Source organism: Notolepis coatsorum, assembly GCF_963971535.1.
Source record: "Notolepis coatsorum genome assembly, contig: SCAFFOLD_419, whole genome shotgun sequence".
Taxonomy (NCBI): domain Eukaryota; kingdom Metazoa; phylum Chordata; class Actinopteri; order Aulopiformes; family Paralepididae; genus Notolepis; species Notolepis coatsorum.
Window position 1 is genome coordinate 124,408 of NW_028174481.1, and position 12,533 is coordinate 136,940.

The 12,533-nt window shown below is 48.2% G+C and overlaps 1 protein-coding gene across 1 annotated transcript; it reads left to right on the plus strand.

Moving 5' to 3' along the window:
- Nucleotides 1-1,110: 1,110 nt before the first annotated feature.
- On the plus strand, nucleotides 1,111-11,921 carry LOC311247544 (dual specificity protein phosphatase 10-like; the record flags this gene model as incomplete). Its single annotated transcript, XM_084338582.1, has 4 exons — nucleotides 1,111-1,881; nucleotides 2,230-2,320; nucleotides 9,555-9,863; nucleotides 11,656-11,921. 4 exons carry the CDS (start codon nucleotides 1,111-1,113, stop codon nucleotides 11,919-11,921), a joined length of 1,437 nt encoding a protein of 478 aa, XP_084194708.1.
- Between the last annotated feature and the right edge of the window lie 612 nt (nucleotides 11,922-12,533).

Genomic DNA, 12,533 nt, shown 5'->3' on the forward strand with positions numbered 1-12,533 from the left:
ACCTCTGCCAACGGACACGTCGCCCACCCTCCTCATCTCTACCCTCCCCAGCGCCACCCCTACTCTCCCAACTGTAACTCCCTGGCCCTGGAATGCAAGCGCCGGTCCTCTCGCTCTCAGAAGTCCAAGGGAGTTGCGGCGGTCATCCCGGCGACTGTCATACACGCCCCCAGCCACTGCCACAGTAACGGCACGGTGACTCTCGGGCCTCGTCCGCAGGCGCACACCCACACCGTCGACATCAAGGTGTCGCTGGACAAGGGCCCAAAACGAGGGGGAGATTCCCTGAGGCACAACGGGGCGAAGGGCAGCCGAACAAGGCAGGTCTCCATACGCTCGGATCAAAGTGAGAGACGAGGCGGAGCGGCGGAGAGGCCACGTGGAGGCGGGAACCGAGAGAACTCGCAGAGGAGCCGACGACAGAGTCAGCCACCAGGCCCCCTGGGAGGAGGGCTTCTGGAGTTCGTCCCGGCACAGGCACCCCAGGTCCAGGCCAGGAGAGAGCAGGAGAGAGAGACCAACGTCCAGTCCAGGAGAGAGCAGGAGAAAGAGACCAAGGTCCAGTCCAGGAGAGAGCGGGAGAGAGAGACTGTGACTCCTAACGCCTCTCCTTCCGCCACCGGCCTCCTTCCCAGGGGCGAGCGAGAGTTTCCCCCCGTGGAAAACAAGCAGAGCGCCAAGCTGGGAACCGTCCATCACAACCCTCCCCCCCACAGCCTGAGCCGGCACCACAGTTCTGTCCCAGTGCCCCATGCCTCCGTCCTAAACACCCACTACCCCTCGTCTCCCCTGCCCCACCCCGCCGCCTTCTTCCAGCAGCTCCACCAGCCCCCCCGCCCGGCCCGTGGCCGGGAGCACCGCCCTCACTCGCTCCACGACCTCCCCCTCTCCCCGTGCTCCTCCCACGGTGGAGGGTTCCCCAGCCCGGACCACACCTGCACCATAGACTTCTCCCGCCCCTTCAACTGCGGCTGCTGGCGCTTGGTGCGCTGCAAGGGATGCAAGGGGCACTCTGTGGTCTGCCAGGCTGGGGGGAACCCTCCGCCCTCCTCCTTCCCCCGTGGCCACGGCATCGGAGGGGTGGGTCGAGGAGGAGGAGGAGGCCGGGCGATGGGGCTGAAGACGCTGGGTGGTTGTCTCTCCGTCGCCACCTCGTCCTCCGGCAGCACAGCGTCGGACTGCCCGGCCTTCGGCCCGCTGGCCTGCTCCTGCTCCGGGGAGGCCGGCGTCCTCCAGAGCTCCGCCCTGCTCCGGAAGAAGCTGGTGGGCGGCTGTCTGCCCTGTGCGCCGCTGGCCTCCTCCGCTCCCCTCCGCGCGCTGCAGAGCTGCGTGATGGGCTGCAACCCCAGGGCCAGTCAGACGGGCAGCTCCACCTGCAGCTACTGCAGCAGTGACCCCATCGTGGTGACCTTCAACCCCCGCAGAGGAGGAGGAGGAGCGTATCCGGCAGACGACGACGATTACAGCGTGCGCACCGTCTGGCCCGAAGAACTGTCCAAGAAGATGGCCCGTTCTAAAGCCCAGAAGAACCACTGTGTCGGAGCTCCGAGAGAGGGCAAGGGTCAGAGTGGCAGCAACGGAACCAACCTGGTCCTCCTGGACTGTCAGAACCTCCTGGAGTTCAGCCGCTCTCAGCTGACGGACCACGCCGGGCGGCGCCGCCTCCAGCAGGGTTTCATCGGGTCGGGACGAGACGAAGGCCGGAACTCCCTGAAGAGGCTCCTGAATAAAGGAGGGGAGGCGGTGGAGGAAGACCAGGAGGGAGACGCAACATATCCTCCTCCCCGCTCCCCCTCTCCTCAGTCCCCTCTCTCCTTCTCGCCTCCACCCTCTGCCCCGACCACGCTGCGGGACGCCAAGCCACGGCAGAGAGACAGGGACGGAGGACAGAGAGACGGAGGACAGAGAGAGCGGGATGGAGGACAGAGAGACAGGGACGGAGGACAGAGAGAGCGGGATGGAGGACAGAGAGACAGGGACGGAGGACAGAGAGAGTGGGATGGAGGACAGAGAGAGTGGGACGGAGGACAGAGAGATGGAGGACAGAGAGATGGAGGACAGAGAGACGGAGGACAGAGAGACGGAGGACAGAGAGATGGAGGACAGAGAGAGCGGGACGGAGGGCAGAGAGCTGGAGGGCAGAGAGATGGAGGACAGAGAGAGCGGGACGGAGGGCAGAGAGATGGAGGACAGAGAGAGCGGGACGGAGGACAGAGAGACGGAGGACAGAGAGACGGAGGACATTCTCTTCCCTCCGCCCAGTCGCTGCACCTGGTGCTCAACTCCCTCAACCGAGAGCAGGATGAGGGGAACAGTAGGAGTAAGAATACTCTATCACTCTTCTACACACGCGTGCATGCTGTGATGAGCTTGAGCTTGAACCGGACGAGCCCCCACTTGTTACGAGCTGGCTCAAGCTTGCAACAATAAAGGGGAGACACAGGCACAATTTAAGAAATAACTAAAGAATTTATTAAATTATACTAATTATCAGCCAATATGAATTATGAGTATCAGTGTGTAAGCACTGTGTGGATGAGAATGTATGTGCAGCCTGAATGTTGTAAGTGTAAAACCAAAAGCGAGCTTCTAACCAAACAAAGTAATCAAAACAGGTGGAGAGAGAGAGACTACAGGAAGCCTCCATGTATATCCGACTGGGACACACCGACCCAGGTGTGCCCCAATTAGCCTGATGACCCTCCCCATGCTCTGTTCTGCCAGCTAACCCCACCAATCCTGTGAAACAGGGACACAGAGCAGAGCAAGCAAACAACAATGTGGGGGAGGGTCGTCACACTGCACACACAGGGCGACAGTGGCTCAGGAGGTAGAGCAGTCGTCTGGTAATCCGGAGGTTCCCTGTTCGATTCTCGCTCCTCCCGGGCAGCGTGTCGAAGTGTTCTTGAGCAAGACACGTAACCCCTAACTCAGGGCTGAACAGTGCGAGATATATATTGCATGTGCTACAGCAACATCGGTCTGTGCGATTAATGGATTTACTTCAGTAGCACTGGTGCGATAGGCATTCGGTTACTCTTATTTTGAAAATTCTGTGGCAAGTCTAATTTCCGCCCAAGCGCAGCTCCAGCCATAACATCTATGGCTCCGGCAGCTAGCAACGTTCGGTTCATATCGATACTCTTATTTTGAAAATCCCGTGGAGTCGTATCCGCTCGGCTCCACAGCACACATAGCAGTCGCGGACATTTGAAACAGAGCAAGGCTAGTGTGCCTATTTTGCGACCCAAAACAAATCCCTGCTGTTTTATTCCGCAACGGGTCAAATACATCTAACATGCTTTGCAATCCCCCCATTCCTTTATGACCACGTCATGTTAAAGACCGAAATTAACATTACGTTAGCGTAGGGCTGGGCGATATGGAAAAAAATCATATTGCGATAACGATATGATAATGTTATCATATTTCTCGATATCGATAATTATCAAATTGTATAAGTATAATTTTTTTTTTTTTTATATATTTTTTTTAACGACAGATGTATGTTTATTTTGCAGCAATTCTTTGTCATTGCCGCCATCTTTAGTGTTACATCCCCTCACACTCCAGTTCTCAGGCTGCAGCTGGTTTAAAAGCTAAAGTAAACCGGCTTCTCTGCTGGCTGTGGCTCCAGGAGAGTTGAACAGTTCTGGCTCTGCTAGTTTATTTTCGATCTTTTGGCGCTTTTTTGGTGGACAAAACCGTGCACCGGGACTCGTGACTGGAGACTAGTTCTGCTAGCACACATAGCCTACTGTGTACAGACGGTTTCAAACTGTATTTTAAATTAGAAAGCAAACAAAATAAATGGACAAGAGAAAAATAAATCTCAATTTGGTCAGTATTGTCATTTGGACAAGCAAAGCCATTACTTTAAGTTGCAGGCAAGAAAGACAAGTCTGTCCACTGTCTCTGGTTTTAAAACTGCCCTGTTGCAGGTCAATTTTTTTTTTTTTTAAATCGATTTCTTTTTATTTCGATATTCGATATCGATTATTAAAATATATCGCGATATAATATATCGAAATATATCGCCCAGCCCTACGTTAGCGTAAGCTAACAACAAGCTAACTCTGTTCAGAGCCATAGAGAGAACAGCAGACGGGCAGAGTGAGGACTGGGGAAGGGGCGGCGGAGGCCACGTTCTCCCTTCTGCGTGTGTGTGTGCGTTTGAAAAGACCAGATGAAGTCAGACGAGTATATTATATTGATAGTAAATGTACTGAGGGTGGACAGATAATGTTGATATTTAAACATAAAAAATACAATACATAATAAATGTATTCATGATCATCATGCAACATAAAACAATTGCAGGAACGGTTTGGGAGAGGAAGGGGTTTTAGGTTGCGTGTTGTGAGTTCCAAAAAAATTTACTTAAAGTTTAAAGCTCAACATATCAAAACGTGGCACTTTACAGTGAACAGGAGGTCTATTTGTATTAAAAACAATAGATTGTTTTTCCTTTAAAAGTCTGGAAGAGGTAAATAAATTTTTTTCAAATTATATTTTCGTTACTTTTTTGAGTTGATCTAAATGTTACTGATTGTGTTAAATGGGCTTATGATATCGTCTCATATCGATTGCAGGCACCTGCATCGTATCGTATCGTGGCAGATATCGGCAAATATCGTATCGTGATGAAACTGGTGATTCCCACCCCTAGTAGAGTCCATACATCCATCACCAAATCCCATAATTCCTTACACGTAATGTGTCTGGCTGTGTGACGTCAACTTGTCAAGCATGAAAATGACAGCCAAACATGGCACTGCAACTAAATAACACAAATACAATAGGCAATTTTTTTTTTGTATCCACTTTTTCTCCAATTTTCTATTTTCTCCCATCCCCAATTTCGTATCATCCAATTCAACCCTCCCCTGTCTCGAAAGCTGTTTCATGCCTCCCACAAGCCGGCTGCAATGTGGACTAAGTCATACATTGCACGAGTCCCCTCCGATACTCGAGGTAACAGCAGTCGCATCTTTTCACCTGCCGCGGCGCGATCTTTCAGCGTCAGGGGTCTGGGCTTTGGAGGGGCCCCGCCCCCATCGCTTCCTGATTCTACTGCGCAGGCGCACCAACCGACCTGTAGGAGTCGCTGTCCACAACGCCCGATCCCCACCCATCAGTTTCCCTCCCCCTAATACTGCCAATGTGTATTAGTGCGGACGACCAGCTAAACTGAAAGCAATGTGGAGAGCTGGCAATAGGCACATTTGTGACTGTTACAAATATAACACGTTTTATACTTGTGCTACAAGATTTTGGCCTGTGCTACAAAACTATCAACCTCTGTAGCACCAGTGCTATGTGCAAAAAAAGTGAACGTACAGCCCTGCCTAACTGCTCCCGATGTGCAGGTTGGCACCTTGCATGGTCGCCTACGCCGTCGGTGAGTGAGAGTTAACAGCTGGACGACAGATAAGTTAGAGTGAGAGTTAAGGACGACAGATAAGTTAGAGTGAGAGTTAAGGACGACAGATAAGTTAGAGTGAGAGTTAAGGACGACAGATAAGTTAGAGTGAGAGTTAAGGACGACAGATAAGTTAGAGTGAGAGTTAAGGACAACAGATAAGTTAGATTGAGAGTTAAGGACGACAGATACGTTAGAGCAGTGCTTCTCAAACTTTTTCTGTCAGGCCCCCCTTTGGCGGACCAAAATATCTTGGGCCCCCCCCCCCCCCTCGCCCCAACAAAATAGTCATGAAATGGGCCATGTTTAAATTTATTGAAATAACACCAATATCGTGACCTTTCAAATTGACAACACCTTCCCTCGCGAGAGCCACCTTGCCTCGCTGTGAAACAGCACTGCAGAATGGTCAGCTCCCATCTCCTCACACAGCGCAGAGAACAGGCGCGCTTTCAGGGCTCGGGTTTTGATGAAATTTACCACGTTTATAACTTCTGTCAAAACCTCATTCAGCTCAGGGCTAAGCTGTCTTGACGCTGGCGCCTCTCTGTGAATTTACAGTGCGTCCATTGCGCGTTTGGCGAGACCCCCTTGATGAGCGCCTGTAGCCCCCTCCTTTTCCCTGCCATGGTCTGCGCACCGTCAGAGCAAAAGCCCACACAGTTCTCCCATTTCAGTCCATGTTCTGTCAGGTAACTGTCAATAATTTTGAAGAGCTCATCAGCTGTCGCTCTGTTTTTGACATATTTGCAAAACAGCAGATCTTCACTCAGTGACTGGGAATTTACAAAGCGAACATAGGAAATAAGCAAACAGTCTTTATTGCTGTCAGTCTTTGACAAGGCAACACGCATGTCATCCTCAAGGCTCAACTTGGCCCTATATTTTGTTTTCAGAGCTGTCATGGATGAAAAGCCAGCTTCACACAGATATGTGGTGCTGAATGGTATCAACACCTTAACTGCTGCATCATGAGATACTTGGTACTCAGCACCACACTCTGAAACTAGCTCTCCAGGTGGTATCAGATGAGATTTCAATGAGTTCTTCCAAGAGTTTGGATGGAGATGTGTCGGGAAGCTTTGTCTCAATGTTGTCTGTAAAGTTTTTTTTATCGAGAGTAACTTGGTGATCCTTTTCTGTGTTTTATTAAATAATGATTTTCAGATTTTGAGAAATGGTCAAACTTATCCAAATATGGTATTTTCATGGAGAACAGTGCAGCTGCAACAGATAGCACTTTAGTGATAATTTTCTGTAATCCAATTTTTTTTATTTTATTTTTTTAATCTCAAGGCCCCCCCTGTCATGCCTCTGCGCCCCCCCCCCCACTTTGAGAAACACTGCGTTAGAGTGAGAGTTAACAGCTGGACGACAGATAAGTTAGAGTGAGAGTTAAGGACGACTGATACGTTAGAGTGAGAGTTAAGGACGACAGATAAGTTAGAGTGAGAGTAAAGGACGACAGATAAGTTAGAGTGAGAGTTAAGGACGACAGATAAGTTAGAGTGAGAGTTAAGGACGACAGATAAGTTAGAGTGAGAGTTAAGGACAACAGATAAGTTAGAGTGAGAGTTAAGGACGACAGATATGTTAGAGTGAGAGTTAAGGACGACTGATACGTTAGAGTGAGAGTTAAGGACGACAGATAAGTTAGAGTGAGAGTTAAGGACGACAGATAAGTTAGAGTGAGAGTTAAGGACGACAGATACGTTAGAGTGAGAGTTAAGAGTTAACACTTTGGGTGCCATGGGTTAAATTCATTATATACCATAGGTTGCCGGCTGCTCTATTTGTCTATGGAGAAGTACCCCTTCTTTGCATGGCTATAACTTTTTAAATTCTATTGCTACATTGCCATTATTAGGGCCCATTCAAAGTCCTATATGTATTGTTCATTGTGTAGCAACGTTAAACTTTTTCATTCACATATTCATAGTAAAGTATGGTCTAATGTATAAGTATGTTTTCATCTCTTTCTGCAGCTTTCTCCAGAACGTGATATATAGCCCCAAATGCATTATATTGATGATGAAATACAGTTTGATGGCAATCGGGGCGATATAAAAAATTTCAATTGGACGTACTTCTAGAATGATCTACGTATGATCTGATGATGACCGGATGGGCGGGGGATCGTTTATAATTCCGTGGGCAGCGTTATATCATTCATCTAGTGTGGGTGATATGTTCATCATAACAGTTTATATGGAATACGATCAAAAATAACGCTGAATCTTACCGTATCCTCCTCGCGCCGTTGGGCGATGAGCGTGGAACAGTCATTTACCTATTATGGTATGTAGAAATATCGGGTCCATTTCCAGCTTGTATAATAGTATATATGTCCAAATCATGTTGTTTATCGAGTTATTGGCAATCGATCGCTATGTATTGTGTCGAGATCGAGTCCCGTGAGCCAAACAGAGTGCCCGGAAGTAATATGGTCGACCAGCACAACCTCCATAGCACTTCCTGTTTGGCGATTGCGCCGATCGGCCACCAGATGGCGCTCCTGAACCGCCAGAGAGCTCAGTGGGTCCTCCTGGTGGATCTCAGGCCAGCGGAGGGGAAATATGAATCCGATCGCAGATTTTTGAAATATTGATATAAGGACGCTGTACAGCGTCCTCCGGCAACTTGAGCATGGCCGGGAATGACGCTCTAAAGTGTTTTCCGGCAGTCAAAGTGTTAAGGACGACAGCTCAACCTCAGCCCGAGCAGAGTAAGTATGAATTCATCCCACGAGAGTCGAGCTCTGAAGCGGCTGAAAGTAATATATTATATATTCTCGTTCAGAGCTGGAGTCAGTTAAATGTTCTGCTGTTATCACGTAAGCCCTTTAAAATAAACCATTAGCGATGACGTCATGCACTGTCATCTAAGTAAGCACCTTGCTGTACCAGAGAGCATACTGTACCTCTTCAGCCGCCTGGAAGAATTAAATCCCTTTACATTTAGTCATTTAGCTGACACTTATCCGAAGCCACTTACAAGTTCTGTTCTGGTTCTTAGCCGAGACCTCGGTCTTCTGGTGAACTGGTTCTTAGCTGAGACCTCAATCTTCTGGTGATCTGGTTCTTAGCCGAGACCTCTGCCTTCTGGTGAACTGGTTCTTAGCCGAGACCTCTGTCTTCTGGTGATCTGGTTCTTAGCCGAGACCTCGGTCTTCTGGTGAACTGGTTCTTAGCCGAGACCTCGTTCTTCTGGTTAACTGGTTCTTAGCCGAGACCTCGATCTTCTGGTGAACTGGCAGAGTTACCGCTCCTCCCACTGAGCTATATACAGTGGTGGAAAGTAACCAAGTATTTTTTACTCAAGTACTGTACTTAAGTACAATTTCAAGCTACTTGTGCTTTACCAGAGTATTTTCATTTTAGGGAACTTTGTACTTTTATTCCACTATATTTCCATCAGTTACTAGTTACTTTGAAGAAAAGGATTGTGCATAGAAAACATGGCATAAATGTATGAAGATTATATACTTTCACAGAGGACATAATCAGAGCAGCATAACTGGACCACATACCACTTTAACATTAACCTTTTAATCAGAGCAGCATAACTGGACCACATACCACTTTAACATAACCTATAGCGGTCAATGGATTGAATGCTCCAAAGCACTGGAATACACAAACATCATGTAGAATACATACTTTTACTTTAGATACTTAAGTACATTCAACAGCAAACACTTCTCTACTTTTACTTAAGTAGAATTTGAATGGAGGACCTTTACTTTTACCAGAGTACTAATTTATCTGGGTATTTCTATTTTTACTTAAGTAAAGGAACTGTGTACTTCTTCCACCACTATATATATATACACAGTATATATTCTAAACATGTAAAAAAAAATTTTTTTTAATAAATTGTTTTATTAAGGATCCCCATTAGTTAGCGCCGTAGCAACTAGCTAGTCTTCCTGGGGTCCACACATAAAAACACACACAACAGTCATCAAACAGTTCATATAACTAAAATAAAACAAAACTAAGGCAAAAAGAAACTATAAAATATGAAGATTATCTGAAAATTACACTGCAATTAATTTACTTATGATACAGTGTTAGGATCATTATACATCAGAAGGCTGTGTAATCACCTCCTAACCTCCTCTTACCCACAGTGCACCTCTCCCTGCCGCTCTCCTCCTCGCTGCCGGCGTGTCTGTCCGGCGAGGGCTCGGTGACGACGCCGGACGCGGAGAACGCCGTGGTCAGCGCCATCCTCCCCTTCCTGTTCCTCGGCAACGAGCGGGACGCCCAGGACCTGGAGCTGCTGCTGACGCTGGGTGTGGCCTACGTGGTGAACGTCACCTCCCACCTGCCACTCTACCACCTGCCCTGTGGCCTGCTGCGCTACAAGAGGCTGCCGGCCACCGACAACAGCCGGCAGAACCTCCGGCAGTACTTTGAGGAGGTCTGCGAGTTCATCGGTGAGAAGGAACCCTGACCCTAACCCTGACCCTGACTCTAACCCTGACCCTGACCCTAACCCTGACCCTGTACCAAGGTGGCTGGTAGATTAAAAAAAACTACCAGCCAGGCAGATTTTTTACCAGCCAAAAATTTGAAATAGCTTTTTAGTATATCACCATGTGTAATTATTATTACTATATACAGGGCTCTACGCCAACCTTTTCCCCAGGGAGCACATGTGCTCCTAAATAAAATTAAAATTAGGAGCACAGTGAACATTTTTCAAGTAACAGAGTTTATTAACAAACTATTTATTACATGCATATTATACTGTGCGTGCGTGTGCATACTAGTGCACTGCAACCTTGCCCAAGCCCGACGGGGCCCTACCCGACCCGACGTGTTCGGGCTGGGTAGGGCTTTGTTTTTAAATAAATAATTCAGGCTCGGCCAGGCCGGGCAGTGCCCTCTTTAAAAAAGAAATATTTATTGCGTTTTTTCTTTTTTTTGCGCTCGCTATACTCATATAACTAGGGTTATAGGATAACCTTAAGTTTCTGTTTCATTTTTGCGTAACAGAGCTGTCATCAGAGAGTGAAAGCCTCGTGTCTGAGGAGTCAAGATGTATTAGTTAACAGATAAAATTGGATGTAATTACCGCAGCCTGGAGGGAGAACTCGAGTGGAGCGCTGCAGGTGGACGATGAACAAATGAACCAGACCGAAGTGGCATAGGTTGAATGAAATGGGTTCAGGAGAGAGATGGAGAGAGGGATAGGAGAGAGAGAGCGAGACACACACACACACACACACACACACACAGAGATAGACGGAGAGAGACAGATTCTCAGCCCCTCCTTTCCTCACTATGCCTCTGAGCGTCCCCAGTGATTAGCGTTAGCAGTAGTTAGCGTTAGCAGGTTAGCTTAGTTGGAGTACTCAGTTAGCAGATAACATTACAGTAGTTATTGTTTTTTAGCGCGACGTGGGTATAACTGGCGAGGATGCAAAGCATGTTAGACAATTGGAACTGCTGCTCGCGGAGTTTTCGTTGCACATAGAAGCAGCGTGACTCGAGATGAGTTGTTGCAGAGCTGATCCACGCTGCTCCGTCTCTATTATGAAATGACAATTGCGCAGTTGTTGACACGCCCACTACGCAAGACTATTACTCGCACACTGTGCTCCTAAATGATTTTTCCGGTTCGCACAAATCTATTTTTAGAGGCAAATGCGAGTGAAATGCTCGCACTGTATAGCCCTGATATAATACTCTAATATGCTCATATGGCTCCCAATTATTTTACACGCCAGAGTGGCTGAGTAGCCTCTGTAATTTACCAGCCAAAGAGGAAATCTACACGCCATTGGCGTTTGGCGGGTGCTTATTTTGTTCCCTGCTAGTATGACATGTTTAGTATCTTTACTTTACTGGTAAGCTAGTATGACATGTTTAGTATCTTTACTTTACTGGTAAGCTAGTATGACATGTTTAGTATCTTTACTTTACTGGTAAGCTAGTATGACATGTTTAGTATCTTTACTTTACTGGTAAGCTAGTATGACATGTTTAGTATCTTTACTTTACTGGTAAGCTAGTATGACATGTTTAGTATCTTTACTGGTAAGCTAGTATGACATGTTTAGTATCTTTACAGGTAAGCTAGTATGACATGTTTAGTATCTTTACAGGTAAGCTAGTATGACATGTTTCGTATCTTTACTTTACTGGTAAGCTAGTAGGACATACTTGATATATACCATTGTGACGTTTTGACATTGTCTCTCCCCCCACCCCCCCCATCCACAGAGGAAGCCCACCAGAGCGGCCATGGTGTGTTGGTACACTGCCAGGCGGGCGTGTCCCGCTCCGCGACCATCGTCATCGCCTACCTGATGAAGCACACGCTCATGACTATGACCGACGCCTACAAATACGTGCGGAGCCGTCGGCCCGTGGTCTCTCCCAACCTCAACTTCATGGGTCAACTTCTGGAGTTTGAGAGGGATCTCAACTCCGGGGTCACCCCCCGCATCCTAATGCCCAAGCTGAGCGGCCTGGAGACGCAGGTCTGAAGGTCAGGGAGGTCAGGGAGCCCTGGAGACCCAGGTCTGAAGGTCAGGGAGCCCTGGAGACCCAGGTCTGAAGGTCAGGGAGGTCAGGGAGCCCTGGAGACCCAGGTCTGGAGGTCAGGGAGCCCTGGAGACCCAGGTCTGAAGGTCAGGGAGGTCAGGGAGCCCTGGAGACCCAGGTCTGAAGGTCAGGGAGGTCAGGGAGCCCTGGAGACCCAGGTCTGAAGGTCCGGGAGCCCTGGAGACCCAGGTCTGAAGGTCAGGGAGGACGGGGAGCCCTGGAGACCCAGGTCTGAGTGACAGGTCTGAGTGACAGGGAGGTGCGGGAGTTACCCGCTGTCACGCAAGAGATTAGCGACAGAGAAAGAAACCAGAAGAGGAATATACAAAACTCATTAAAGGGAAAGTTTGATGATAAACACTACATTGTCGTTTGGGGGGGAAATGGTAGTATCGTCAAAATACAGGCGCACTTTTTTATTACTGTGAAACATTGAGAAATTTGAGTGAACGGGTTCAGCTGTTAAAAAGTAGTCTATGTAACTTCTAGCCAACCTGCCGAGCTGATCCTCATCCTCTGCATCAGACACGTGCCAATTTTATTTTTGTACAGAC